This window comes from Diuraphis noxia, unplaced genomic scaffold, assembly GCF_037042655.1.
Source record: "Diuraphis noxia isolate RWA-SAM2 unplaced genomic scaffold, SU_Dnox_SAM2 contig0005, whole genome shotgun sequence".
NCBI classification, from domain to species: Eukaryota; Metazoa; Arthropoda; class Insecta; order Hemiptera; family Aphididae; genus Diuraphis; species Diuraphis noxia.
Window position 1 is genome coordinate 19,500,159 of NW_028301715.1, and position 16,350 is coordinate 19,516,508.

At 28.0% G+C, this 16,350-nt stretch overlaps 1 protein-coding gene across 1 annotated transcript; it reads left to right on the top strand.

Moving 5' to 3' along the window:
* The first annotated feature begins 1,781 nt into the window (after positions 1–1,781).
* LOC107171321 (glutathione S-transferase 1-1-like) lies at positions 1,782–10,136 on the top strand. The gene is made up of 5 exons (XM_089229252.1): positions 1,782–2,000; positions 2,111–2,169; positions 4,184–4,343; positions 9,464–9,625; positions 9,811–10,136. The coding sequence occupies exons 1-5, from the start codon at positions 1,860–1,862 to the stop codon at positions 9,955–9,957; spliced, it is 669 nt and encodes a 222-aa protein (XP_089085378.1). The 5' UTR covers positions 1,782–1,859; the 3' UTR covers positions 9,958–10,136.
* Positions 10,137–16,350: the final 6,214 nt, after the last annotated feature.

Consider the following 16,350-nt stretch of genomic DNA (forward strand, 5'->3'; position numbering starts at 1 on the left):
TCTCGACATAATATCCAATAATATGCATCATGATAATATTATATCATATATATCATATTAATATAAATATTATATTATATCGCTTCGTCAGCTGTATATTGCAAGTCCGAAACGTTTAAACATTTAAAATGTTCAATTAATACAAAAAAAAAAAAACTGAGCGAGGCAGATCCGTTGTTGTTTGAATGATATTTTTTTTTGTCGCACTAGGGCTACGACGCTTCGAACATGGATTAATCGCGTTTACCGCCATTTATATACTCAATTAATTCACATACGAAAATATATCGATATGGAATCATTGCGTTTACGCGGTGGTTGTTTACGATTGCAGCATTAGGTGGGGCAGTACCGTATGGTTAAGCTTCCATGGCTTATAAATCATGCAATTTTTAACGAAATTAAATTTTTTAAACTGGTATATATAGAAAAACTTATGGTCTATAACTTGTATTCAAAACTTTTTTCTATTTTTTTTTTTAAATTTGTTTAATTTGCGTTTTACTTTTTTTGATAAAAATACGGATTTACCCCGCACCTGTACTCTAGGGCAAAATCGTATGAGGGTAATTGTTATACCAAAACACAGTTCATTATATTTATTGGTAAATTATTAATTGGTATTGGACTTTTATTTAATTAACTTGTAAAGTTTAACTAAAATTAGACAGTAGGTAGTAAGTTATGTATGATTTCATTTTTATTAATTAAAAATGTATCAAAACATTGTTTTCAATTCATCAAAATGTCAACAAATTAATAACACAACACAACATGCGATAAAACCTACTCCCATTGGCAGTAGAACAACAAATACAACTTACCTAAGTACCTATATAATTATTATATATAGTGTATAACCATACGATTTTGCCCCACAAGACTATTAAAAGTTATCGAGCTTCATATCAAACATTAAATTAATAAATGAATGTATTTATACTAAAAATGTAAATTACACTTAATTAGCTATTGAATAATTATTAATTAATATAGCATACCTGAACAATTTTTTCGCATATAAAAATTCACTATTTGAAATTTTGATAATATTTTAGTAATTGAATATAAAAATATAAAACGTATTTATTTTAAAAACGTGATATTATAACACGTCTACTATCATATGCAATAAATAAACAAACAAAACGTTTCAAATCGTTGTATTCAGTTTACTTCTACGATAAAAATTATTGATAATATTCCGATAATACGATTTTGCCTCGCATAGTGCATACGGTAATACCCCGTCTTCCCCTATATAGATGAGTATTTCTGCTTATCTCATTTGCATATTCGCAGTCAAAATTTAAATAAATATAAATTTGAATGTACATATCTATATCAATATCGAAAGTCGATGTACTCAGTTACGTCGATATCAAAAACTTTGATTGAAATCGATATCGTTCGATGTTATTAATGTGGAGTTTTCAAATAATCATCTCGATTATCTCAAACTTTTGGTAGGTAAACTGATTCTTGTGGAAGTTATTTTTTCTTAAATAATACTGTTCATCGTTAAAAAAATATTATGTATGGAACCATAACGTGCCATATGGTGTGATAAATATGACGTTCTTCAGATGAAATTTGTTTAGTAATTACATCGAAATAATCTGATTATTTCTTTACGCTTAATTGACATCATTATACAACGAACTGAGCGACAACAGTTATTATTGCGTAATACGTCGCGTGTTTATGTGATGCATGACAAAAAAAGAAAAACCCATAAAAAAATGTTCAGCCTTACCTATATATATAACACTTTGGCGTAGACGTCCACCGCGACTTTATTGACACGCATTTCATCTTCGTTCAACTCTCTACATCACGGTTACTACAAAAACTTAGAAATGACCATTGATTTCTACTACGCCTCGTGGAGTCCTCCATGCAGGACCGTGGAACTTGTGGCCCACATTTTAAACGTAGAACTCAATCGGATTGTGACGACACCGAGCAAAGGCGATACACAAAAACCAGAATACAAGCAAGTAGGTTCTAACGTACCGATAATATTAATACGTCTATCGGTGGCCACTGGCCGTGTGCAATTGAAATTTTTTTTCTCAACAATCGTTTTCGGTTTGTGATGATGTTACAGTTGAACCCTCAGCACACGATTCCGACCATCGTCGACAACGGTTTCGTTTTGAGCGAGAGGTGAGTGAACACGGTTATTGCGAACATCGATTCCAATATTTGTTATAAATTATAATAATAATTAAAACATCATATATTCAAATTAATTACAAAGTAGCAGAAGAATTTTTAAAACATTAATTGAACGCATTAATCTCCGAAATCACTGTACCGATTTCAATAAATATAGTATCGATTATATATTCGGTGAAGCACGGAAGTTGGTTTAAATTTCATTGTTTAGTGGTTTAGCCCCTAAGGTTGTTATAGGGTGACTCTGGGTGACATGAATTTTATTTTGACACGTGAAATTCGAGTAATTTTTAGATGATACTGTGCGAGGTTGCTATTGGTCACAGAAATACAATTTTGCCTCCCCCACAGTGCGTTACTGAGTGATTTTTCTTTAAATAAATAAAATAATATTAAATTTATTGTTTGTTTTTTCTTTTTAAAACGTAAAAAAAGGCAATGCATTCTTATGTTTGTAATTTATAACCTAAAAAACTACTCGACTGATTTTGACTAAAGCTTAAGAGATTGTTTTTAGAGATATCAAGAAAATTTTGAAAGTAATTTTAACCACTTTAAAAAGTAAGCCAAGGGGTGGATTAGCCACATTGGCTGAATTAGTTATTAAAGTTAAAAACTTCGAAATCGATTTGTCCATGAACTCAGGTACATTAAGATCGAGATACAGTACGCAATTTTTAGCTTGTTCATTTATTTCCGGCCGAAGTCGGGTTATGCAGTTAGTAGGTACTATATACCTACACTATATGAATGATTTGTGTGCATTATTATCTAAATTTTAAATTGCCAACAAACAATAAAATCGATCAGTGTTCAATTTAGACAGTTTTTAAGTAAAAGTACAAAATAAATTAGTAGTAAAAACTAAAAAAAATGTGAACTTACGTTATTTTCAAGTTTCCTAATAAAACTGTAGTACGTTAAGTACGTCCGTGACTCGTATACATACTATCATGGTTACTTTGTTAAACATGAAGTACAAAAACGAAAATGTATGATATTCATTACAATAATGGGACAACGTCTCAGTTTTCAATATTAAAATATAAACTATAATATGCACTTAATATTTTATGTTTTTTTCTCACAAGGCGTATGCACCAATGAGTATAATTGCTTGTAAATAAATAAAAATTTTAACACGAATAATACTCGATATTAATGGTTAGAGTTCAGGACACAGCTTAAAGACGATTAAATATTCAATAATTACAGCATTTTTTTTTTTTTTTTTTTGAAAATTTCAACTTATAATTTCATAATTATTTAATTACCCACTAATAATAAAATAGTTCATAGCAGGTGATAAATAATCTTTAGACGTTATTATTTAATTTTAATGTTATGTTATAAAAAAAAAAAGGTTTTCATAAAACATTATGTTACATTTTATAAGATTTTAACTATTTTAATAGGTAATCAATTACACAACATAAACTTTTTAAGTAATATTAAACTATCTATAAAATAGTATAGTGTGTTTTTATTGAATGTATCATAACAATTTCAAATAAGTGAGCTCTTCGTTAAATTAAACTAAAATTAGTACCCATAGAATTCGTCATATAGGTACATATTACTCATAAGAACGTAATTTAAACATGTTCAAAGAGTAAACGGTAAGTGTTTAATGTTGTTTATATATGTTTCGTCCAATTTCATCACTCCTAACTCTGTAGACAACTCAATTATACTTATTGTATACAAAGGAAAGTTCTTAGAGTACCAAATTATATGAGAATGTTTGTAGTGTTAAAATATTAGACTTACATAGTCATAAAAAATATGTTTTAAGAGCAAAACAAAATACCTACTTAAAGTGACACATTACCGTCCATTAATAACATAAAATTGTGTACTTGAATTAGAAAATAATATTATACATTTTATAAAACATTTTGTTTTCGATTATTTATACGACAATGTATAATAAACACTTTTGTACCATTATACGTACAAGGTTTAAATTTCACATTATTAAATTGTTCAAAAATATTTGTAGCCGAGCGATCTGCAAGTATCTCGTAGAGAAATACGGTTCTGAGACTGGAGCGTATTCCAAAGAGCAGTTGTATCCAAAAGATTTACAGAAGAGAGCGACAATCGATCACCGCATTGATTTCGATTTGGGATCTCTGTACAGAAGAGCATCAGATTATTTCGTAAGTATTCGTATTATTAACTTTACAACAATTCAATAGTTCGTAATAATAATAAAAAAAAAAAAAAAAAAAAAAAAACAATTTCCTCGGGTACTTTTTTTTATAATACTTTAAAGTCAGCACCTGCACAATTTATTCAATCAAAGAAAAATAATCTACAAAAAATCTTAAAGATTTCGTTGAATACATACATAAATAATATTTTCTTGCCATTTTGAGTAATTTCATTTTTTAATATTTACGTATGTTATCGTTTTATTATAAAACGTTATACTATAATAATAATAATATATTTCTACGGAATATATTAAATTTGATTATTATATTTACAATACTACTTGTACACGTTTTTAACATTAAATTGTGTATAATATATTACAATATAATACTTACGAGAAGTAAAAAACAAAAAATGCATAGTTAAAATTAAATGTTTAATGTAATATTAAGCACGGTGCACCGTAGAAAGTTGTTTAGATACTGAGTATTTGACAACAAATCATAATATGTAAAAATAATTCACTTGAAATCAAAATTTGAATATCGTTCAAATCATGCGAAGTTACTTTGCTCCAAACACCTGTTTATGAGAAATTCAAAAACTTAAAAATTTAAACGATGTGAGTTATATCAAGTTAGTTGTGCCCACGTCTGTATATTGTAGTTTATATTTTTCAATCATTTGATTTTTTTATGATAATATTACAGTAAAAAAACTTATTTTTATGCTTACAAAAACAATTTAGATAGTAAACGACTGAGGTATACGTTTAGTGCATAATAATATTATAAAAAGTGAAGTCTGTAAACGATACGGAATAAAATAGCTTTTAGTCGAAAAGGTAACTAAATGTAATTAATGATTTAAGGCAATTTTGCTTATTAGGTTTGACTCCTGCACAAAAGACTACTTTAATAAAACGTTACACACAAAACAGATCTCCACATAGGTAATGTTATTACTCGATCACTTAGTAAAATATAATTTGTGATATGGTAGAACACAATCTCGGATATTATTATATTTTAACAGTATTACAATCAAAACACAAAAATAATTCTGGAACAATTTTTCAGCAAAGAAACCCAATATATTTAATAGTATTAATTTATTTATTGCTACAAAACTAATTTCATTATATAAATAATTTATAATTGAAAACTACACTTGATTACTTCAACGATAAGTCGAATAATACATTCCACAAAATTATTATTTTCAATCGATATGACAATGACACCTATGAAATAATTAGTTTTGCGTTTTATATTTTGACTCTCAAAATACCCCATACCTATGCACTAGTACCATTAATATAATATTATACAGAGTGATTTACCAAATATGCTAACCCCATGTATATCTTCAATAATAGGTAATATCTTTTCAAAATCCAGATACATGACAATTATTTTGAATTTTTAAATAAAATTTCATCTTATAGAGTCTATAATAATATATAGCTCTATAATATAGACCATATTTTCACATTTTTGAGATTTATTTTGTATTACTAAAGTACATACTTAAGTGTATTGTGAAAATACTAACTTTTTAAAAACAAAATTTCGTATCATCACCGTGTACTGTTTTTAAGAAGGTAAATATTAAATACTAAAAATCTCAAGAATTTGAAAATATGGTCTTTAAGTGTAAATAAAAATTTAAAAATAAAATGTCAGAATTTGAATAAATTTATCACTAAAGAACATAATTGGGGCTAGCATGATTAGTGACTGTCATTGTGCAATATTATTATGATATTCTGTTACATTACAATATGATATACCGTTATATGGATCAACATGTTTTATAATTTTAAGATTACTCCGCCGTTGATAGATAAGAAGTAACGACTAACTAGCAGTTAGTCTTTTGAATAATTTCCATATAAAAAAACTGTGATAAACAATTTTTTTTGCGCATAATATAAATTATATAGTTACCTTTATGACAATAATAATAAAAAATATTATCAATAGAAGACGTCTAATCGCATTATAATATCTTGATTCTTAATATAAGGATAATAATAAATTACCATAATTAAAAATTAAAATAACTATAATTATAATTATTATGAAAAATAATGATGACGCAGTTAAATTAATACCAATTAATACCTATAATATTATCACATGATAGTTAACCAATATAATATGATATACAGGGGTGAACGCAGGGTGGGGGGTAGGGGTTTAAACACCAACACCCCCCCGAAATAGTAGGTACAAAAAATAAATTATCTGACCTAAAAAATGTATAAGTGTATTACTAATAACATTTCAAAAAAATAAAAATAAATTATTAGTTATTAAAAAGTTTCCCTTCTCCCGTGGTTTGTAAATTAATGGATACAGTAAAATCACCAATGAAATGTATGATAATGCAGGTTCGAAGTGAGTATGACAGTATGTTATAACTTATTAATAACTGATCGACATCGAAGGCCGCCAATCCGATGATGTACGTAAATTCTTATAACTAATACCTACACTAACCTACAAATTGTAATAATTAGTTATTAATTATTATCTATGATATTATATTATTATGTAATATGTATATTATATATGTATTATGTATTTATGTATATAGTGACTATGTGACTATGTATATAAGTGACTAAAATAAAATATAGAAAAGTGTAATACAGTATGAATAAATATGATATTTATGAATACCTACTTTAAATTTTTTCAAACCCCCCCCCCCCCGAAATTTTTTCCTGCGTTCGCCCCTGATGATATTGTATTTTATATAGGTTAAAAATGCATCAATTCTTTTGTATGATTTACACAACATTATTGGTAATACCACAGAATATATATTATGTATTATATTTTTCATATATTCTGCGTGGTAATACTAAACTTGACTTGTCCTAACCATTAAAAATTATAAAAATAAATACATAATTATATTACGTATCGTTAATAAAAAATAAACAATGTTTATGAAATACATTTTAGAGTTCTTAAAAAAGTATATATTATTGACATTTCCTCTATATAACTGAATACGTGGCGTTCAGTATTTCTAGGAATATAATATGTCCTCTTAAATCGAACTCAGAAATATTGTGTAGCAGAAAAAATAATGTTTTTAATTGGATGTGTAATTTTAAACGATGCTCTAGTAATTTCACGAAATGTTAGGTCCTTTATTTTTGTCAATTTTAAGCCTTTGTGGTTACTAGAACGCTTCATCGTGAAATCCATATGAAATACTATTTTTTATTTTGTCATTGTGATTTAATCAACCTCAAAAGAGTTTTTTATTTCTGAGCCATCATCACGACCGACTTGACACCCGTAAAAGAGTCATATCTATAATATTTTTTATCGGAAAAAAACAGTTTGTTACAGTGGCGTACCCAGGGGGGGGGGCTTAGGGGGCTTCAGCCCCTCCCATTGGCCATGTTTTGGAATACATTTTATATTAAAAAAGACAAAGTACAAACCATGATATTTCTAAAAAACGGTATTGAATACAACGTATTATCTTTAGTAACAATGACCTAGTATAAGCAAAGCATAAACGTTGTGTTTATTATGGTACCGAATACCGATATAGATTTAGCCCCCCCCATTCGAAAATCCTGGGTACGCCACTGGTTTGTTATGTACTAGTATGTATATAATTTTACTTGTTCATAATAAAGTTGTGGTTCATAAAAATGAATGGGTTTTTTAGCCAAACATATACCAACGTTATGTTGAATGGCACTTGATTGTCGTTATTAATATTTTTTTGAAATTTCAAATAACCAATCAACAAAAATATACTTATCTTTCTTACAAATGGACAACAAGCGCCATTAGTCAGTTTTCCTATATTATAATAAACCATGGTGTATCCAGTGAGAGTCGTAGGACTCTATAGATATAATTACCGTAGCCAGGGGTAGATATATATATAACAGGATCTTAAATATATTTAAATAACTAGGATTCCGTTTCAGTTAACATTAAGTTTTATTATAGATTAAACACTTAGGTACAAATAATAATACTCACAACTCACAAGCTATATAAATTATATTCTATCCAACTATTTGACTGTATCGTAGTTATACGGAGTTTGATATTTATTGAGTGTTGAGGTCTAAGGTACACAGTGAACTAACTTACTTCATACATGGTGTGTATTGACCATAGGTTTTACAGTTATGAGTGTGTGTTAATATTATTGTATTGGTCAGCAGTTCATCGTACATAATGTTAAGTCTATAGACGTGTAGTACATATATATATATATATATATATTTAGGTATCATGTAACATATTATAATTGTTACAATGGCATACCTTTAGAACAAGTCAATTAACGGAAATGGTTAAATTAATGAGAACTATTTTAATTTGCATCGATGTGAATGATAAAATACTGTTATCACGAAAGTAATAATTACTATTTATATTTTCGATGTTACTAATAAAATTATTTTAGTTGTGCTAGGTTCGTGTACCTATCATTAATTAACCATGATATAAGATAAAATTCACTATATTTATGATAAATTTTAATTTGGTGTTTTGATAGTACAATATATAAGTCCACTAAACAATACGTGTTAGCAATTTAAATTCCATAACCATCGACAATACGTAACATGAATTTTAAAAGACATCCCACATCTCGCTTTTTCTTTTTAAAGTTCAGATTAAATCTTTTTTTACTCCAAAGTTCAAATAATATCATTACATGAATATAATGCTCTTTTACTTGAATTATAATATCATAAAAAATTTTCTCGTTATAAAAAAAACGTTAAGTCAAGCGTTTGACATCATATTTTCATCAACTTTTATAAAACATTTCTTCAAGACAATAATGAAATATAACAGACAAACCAATAAAATTATCTTTAATTTAATTGATTGGTATCTGTTTTATTAAATATATAATATAGATATGTATGTATGTATGTATCACAATTTTATTCAAGCGTGGCACGCTCCTCGTTACGTTAAGTTAACGAGATTCGACTATTTTATATTTATTTCATGTTAATCATAGTTTACAGACAAACGTAACGTAATTTTATTGGTCTAACTAGACTCTAGCTATACGATGTATGAAATCGAATAATAAACTTTTCAATTTTATTCCTTAGAGCCCAGTGTTCATGACCGGACATTTTGGAACTGCTGCCTTACCGAAATTGAAAGCCGCCTTGGAAATACTCGATGCGTATTTAGCAAAAAGTAAGTGGGTAGCCGGGCCCGAAGTAACCCTAGCTGATATCGTCGTAGTGGTCACTATATCAAGTTTGGAGGTAATTTTAAAACTGTGTTGTGTTCTTAAGAGGAAAAATTGTATTTTAAAAAAAGATGCAAAGCTCATATTTCAATTGCATTCACCTAATTTTATTTTTATACAATTTTATTGTATAAAATTAAGTTAATATTATAATAATCACATAGAAACATTTGATAAAAATATTTTTATTTCTTTTTGTAGATTGTGGGCTATGAACTGACCAGCTATCCCAACATATTGAAATGGTTTAAGGCCGCACAGACAACATTACCCGGTTACAACGAAGCCAACCACAAAGGAACGATAGCGTTTAAAGACTATCTGTTTTCAAAATTGAAAACTAATTAAAAATCTACTTATCTAAAATTTGAATCATCCATTCACACCGTTCATTTGATGTGACGGCGTATTAATTAATAATCATAATTGTTTTAAAGATACAGATTGTAAGAATTTAAATTTTATTATTTTTACTGTCAATTATTCAAGTGCCCAGAGGAAAATAAAATAATAATTATTACACTTTACCTATTTTAATTTATTTGAGTTAATCGTGCACGTGACCAGACCTTCTATTTTTACCACTCCAATTTTATACACTGTTGTATGAATTCATTACATTGATTACATTCAATGCATTTGCAATAATTAAACGTTACTGTAAAAACAAATAAATGGTTGGTGTTTACCTAGAATAAATATAAAGTAAAAAACTAAAGTACCAAGGTATATACGCTAGAATGGCCGTTTAGAATTGACGTTTATGCTCTTTAAGTTGATAGTAAAAAAAAAACTTCAAAGTTCATGAGGCAGATAACTTTTTTCTCCAAATGTATCGTTGTAAACATGCCGTGTTATAACGATGAAACAGAATGAAATGATATTATATAGAAACTGGCGTTTGTCTAGCTCGTCACTTTCAATGATACAAACAGTAAATAATATATATTACGCAAACCGTGCGTTATTATTAATCGTTTAAAAGTAATGATAATAATATAATTGGTTTTAAGTCTACCATCTCACTAAATCCATGACAACATATTGACATGGTTTATTGTAGTTAATACCTTGAAAACTCTTGGATTTATCAACAGGCTGGCTTGAGGTTTTAAATTTGATTCGTCATTTAGATTACTATATGTTACTTTAATCAGTCTAATCCGACCTATATTAGAATATATTGCAGTTTCTTGGTGTCCTATTACTGCTAATGACTCTATCCAGCTCGAAAGAGTACAACGCCGTCGGTTCCTCTGTTCTGCTGGTTTCTTATTAAGTATTAATCACCCTCCTCACGACTATTCTGCTGTTACTGCTAAATCAGGTCTTAACTCTTAAGTAGATCGCAGGAGAATGTTTGCGTAAAGTTCCTTAAGGGACTGTTGTCTGGTAAAGTCGATTCATCCGTTTTATTATTCTTATTTCTTACTCCAACTTCAATTTCCTTCCTCGTCGTAACCGTTATAATGTTCCTTTCCACGCCCCTATATGCTCGAGTAATTATATTAAAATTAGCCTATTAAGCATTTAATGTCAATGATCAATGAAGATCCCCTTATCGATCTTTAACTTTTTTCCATCTTTTAACTTTTGTTTTTATATTAATTTGCTTTAATGTCTTAACTGTGCCTTTTTTTTTTATCATAATCGTTAACTTAACTTAATTTGCTGCTATATACGTATGTTATTGAAATTATTATAAATATGTAATTTCTCAAAATTTTAAAAAGAGTCTCTAACCCGTTTACTATTATAAATAAATAAATAATGATGATTTCATGAAAATCTCAGATCGAAGCACATAATTATTATTTTTATGTATTTTTAGCTGGGTAAAAAAAAAAGATTTATCTTGCAGAGGGTAAATCGAAATTGTTTTCGAAATAAAAACTATAAATTAATAAAGTGAAATAATACGTATAGTTGACCAACATCTATCAGCACTCTCGAATTATTATTTTTATACAGTTATAAATTTTTACTCGGCATTTTGCTTTATCACCGCAACCATTGTTCTCCATCATGAGAGAAAAATTATAAATTATGTATATATATATATATATATATATATATATAAATCTTATTCGGGAATATTAATGCATTGCTTTTTGCTTGCCTTCTGCCTAGTGCGCGTGGAGGTGTATGGGGTATATTATCCACTTGAGAGCTAAAAAAAAATGCATTTCCACGATCCTCACAATATGCACGGATTTCTTCAAAAATTATCAAACCGTAACTTTAATGATAAAACTCGAGAACTGGATAAATATTACAATATGACTAGGTTTTGGCCATAAATATGGTCCTAAGAATTAGTTGACGGTACATTTTAGGTATATTTATTTAGTTTATTATTTGTTCTTTTATGTAATCATAAATATTACATTTCAGGCATTGAATGTTTATTTACCACCAATTCTCATTTAAAATTATATCATCTGAAGGCCGATATTATTTATCTTTAAAATACATTCGAATTTTATACATCCTTAGTAGATCACAATTATATACGAATAATAACTACAGAAGAACTAAAGTTATTTAGGAAAAATAACTTACTAGAAAAAAATACAGGAGGAAACTACTCTTAAAGTTATACATGAAAAAATATGAATACAAATGAGAATGAAAATGACTTAGAAAAGATAAGTGTGGACACAAATAATGTAGTAGGTAGAAAACGAAACAGAAAATCACAGGAAGACAAGTGGAAAAGAAAAAATAATAAACACAAAAGAATGACTGGACAGGGAAAGTAGTTGAGCATAATGTTGTAAGTGAACCAAGGAGTTTAGGAGATATGTGTACTTCTAGCTTTTACTTAAAAGCAGTTAATCGCTTTTATAGCCAATTTAATGAAAGTCAGAGGAAAGGCATTTTTTTAAATTTTGGAACACTTCATGGGAAGAGAAAAAAATATATGTTTTGAGCTTAGTTAGTAAAATTGAACCAAAAAGTGACACGACTGGCTGTAAAACAGATAGTAGAAGATCAAATACTTTTAAGTACCAACTTATTAATATTGTTTTTTTTTTTGTTGCACACGGTTGCCTATTGTTATTATATTGTGGGTGCCTATAAACCTTGAGATATGTTCAATAAAAAATACGATCTCCAACACGCCATCTTACCTAAGTCTTGTTTTTATTATTATTATTATCGCCGTCAAACCGGGATTCTGGTTGTTGTCTACGTCGGCACCGTCATTCGTCTCCGCGTTAAGTCCGCCAGCAACGTACATACGTACGTTGTGTGAGAGGCCGCCCAGGTCGTCCAGGTCGTGCTGCCTATTGCTTCGAATCCATCATCGTCTCAAAATTTCAATAGGATTAAGTTAGCTTTAAGTATTAGCCCTGTTTTTGTGAGCTCTTTGGTCATTGCACCAAACCGAATCGACCACAGAGACCCTCTACCCATAATTAGCTTGCATCATCCTCATTCCTCGGTAGGTCTCTCCAGTCCTCGTCACTGTCGTCGCCGTGTATAGAATTGCCTACCCACCACAATATCAGGCGAAGGCACATTTAGTTGCCTATCCATTGAAAATAGTCATTGTTTAGTGGTGACATTGGCCACCATCAACGTAAAAAATCTCGTCTCTGTTGTAACCGAGTGGTCCTTCGGGTAGCCCCTGTTGTGGGGCGCGTACAGTACTATTTATCCAATCACATTCCCATTGTTCAACAAGATTATAACTTGCGTTTTTTACTGATGTACTTTTTTCAATTGTTTTTTCATACAAATCTTCTATTGTTGCATGATTTATATTATTTATAGCTTCTCTATCTTTATAACATTTAGTACAACCGTGCCAAAAACATCCATGATATTGATAAACTGTTTCTGATTTATTATAAAATCCGTCTATTTTGGCTCCTGCTATTTTTTTTTCACCACCGTTTAATGCGTGTAAGATATTTTTATTATTAAAATGTTGTAACCACGTTATCGATTGTTTTGAATATTTTTCATTTTTTCTTTATCAAAAACAGCTATAGTATCTTCTAAAAAATATTTTGATTTATAAATAGACATACAACCACCTGCAATAGTCGTATATCGAAAAGGATCTATATTAGCTATTTTCAAAAACTGTTTTCTGAATTCTAAACAACTTCTTCGTAAAACATCTACATCTGAATTACAGTAAGACTCTAAATCTTTTTTAAAATTAAATATATAATTTTCCTTAATTATTTTACTATCGTACCATTTTTCAAATTCTTGTTTATTCTCTGTTTTCATTGTCTTGTATCCGTAATATTCTTTATAAGGTAATACGCCTATATAATCTTTATTTTCCACTGTATTAAAAAAATGTGGGAAGTAACCTTTTTTCAACTCTTTAAGACCAAAAGTTTTGGGAAAACTACTAAGTGGAGCTTGAATAAAATTACTACTATCTTTTTTTTTTATATTTAAACGTTTAATTTCTAATAACATTAGTTTTGTACCACTATAAATTGTAAATGGTTTTGGAGTATTATCAACCAAGTATTTTAATATAAATTGTGAATCGTATCCTTTGCGTAATGAGATATGAATGTATGTTTTAATAATTGAAAAATCTATTATTTCTTATTTATTTTATAATAATTTTAGGTATGTAATTATATAATTTGCATACAATTTACAATGTTGTATTATTAAAAAAAAATTATTTTTCTCATATTTCATTTCATACTAATAAGTAATAATCATTCATAAAAAGGTGAATTATATATTTTTCATCTGCAATAATTGTGAATGAGCGTCCAATAAACACATAACATAATGATTGTGAATGATTAGATGTCATAATTGGTAAGTAAATTATCTTTCTTAATTTTATAATTTATTACATTTCAAAATTTTTAATTTTTGTAATAGCCTACGTTGGAGTACTAACCCAACCGGGACTCTATCAAATGGGTACTATTAAACAGTGTTGTTAAGGCACGCGTTCCTAAAGGAACGATTCCTGGAATTGATTCCATTTTAGAGGAACGAAGGAATTAATTAATTCCATTCTTTTTTAAAGGAATAGGAACGTGAATTAATTCCTTATTTTTAGGAATAGGAACGTAGTAAATATTATAATTCTTTTGTTCTTTTCAGAAATGTTTTAAAAAACATTTTGTAAGAAAAATTTTGTTTACTTTTCTAATTTTTAATCTATAATATAATAGTTAATAGACGACTGATAAGTGATAACGAAATACTCAAATAAAATAAAAATATGTAGGATGTATATTAAAATAATTGTATAAAGTATTAATGTAAACCAAGGTAAGAACCAGATACTGTTTTAGAGGAACAAGGAAAAGAACGAGTTCCTTTTTTTATAGGAATGAGGAATTGAACGAGTTCCTTTTAATATTAAATGAACGAGGAACTGAATGAATTCCTATTTATGCTAGACGAACGAGGAATTGAACGAGTTCCTATATAAAAGGAACTTTAACAACACTGCTATTAAATATTATTTATCTTCTCGCAAGTATATAAGCACTGAGCTTCACAGGGACCCTCTTTATTTATTTGCATCTGGACCTTTTCTTTTTATATTTACGATGATACGATAATTTACAATAATTACAATAATTTACACATAAACTGTACAAAACATTAATATTGAGACTAGTTTTAATATAATATATAATATTATTATTATAAATTATACATAAATGCTATAGTAAATTATAGTTAATTAGTACTCCCAGTATAAAGCTTATAAATATTAGATTTTTATTTTTGAGTAAAAAAAGTTGACATTTTAAAATGTTATACACATGTAATTATGTTTATTTTACAAAGGTACTATATGTAGTCTATTAATCTATAATATCAAGTGTGAAATAATATATAATCCTATTAAATTGTTTCTAATAATATATCTATAGATAGATGGAAATGTATAAATTATTATCTATATCTTACCTTGTAAGTACCCTATTTAAACCCGAATGAGTTTCGATTTTAGTTTTTAAAACACTCATTGATGGAAAGCACATCCGGGATCGCAATTATTTATAACCTCAATGGTGTTAGGTCGTATGTCAATTGGTTGAGAAGCAAAAAAAATGTTAAATGTTCGCAAATTACGCAAAAACAAAAATTTTTTAATTATAATTTGTGAAAACAAGCTGTTGAATTAGAAATGGCCTTGCATTGTAAAACCGATTTATTTATTTGTCTATTGTGTAATTAGTAATTACAATAATGCATTTTCCGACTCTGTAATAAGTTGAAGATCCAATACTAAGCACCTATTAAGTAAAAAATGTGTATCAGATATATCTGACATCTACATAGTAAGTGTGCAATATAAATCACGATAACTTATTTGTTATAATAATAATTAAATTTCTATAATATTTGTGTTTATGCATGACTATTATCAAATAGGATAACATATATCTATAGTATCTACTTAAGTCTTAAACCCACCTTCAAATTGCACATTACACCAAATTGTGAAAATAGCATTGTATGATATTTGAACAAAATATTAATTTAAATTGAGATAAAAATAAGTGAGTTAGGCTATTGAAAATATTATAAGTTTCAACTTTTGCTGTTAAATCAATTTAAATAAATTTTATTAGATTTAATATACACATTTGTAATTCATAGAACACACATTTCAAGCCTCAATTAAGGGATTTTTAGAAATTTACAATATTTTTTAGTAAATTTGTAATCATAATTACCAATCTTCAATTAATAATAATTGATAACATATTATTAAGAAAATAA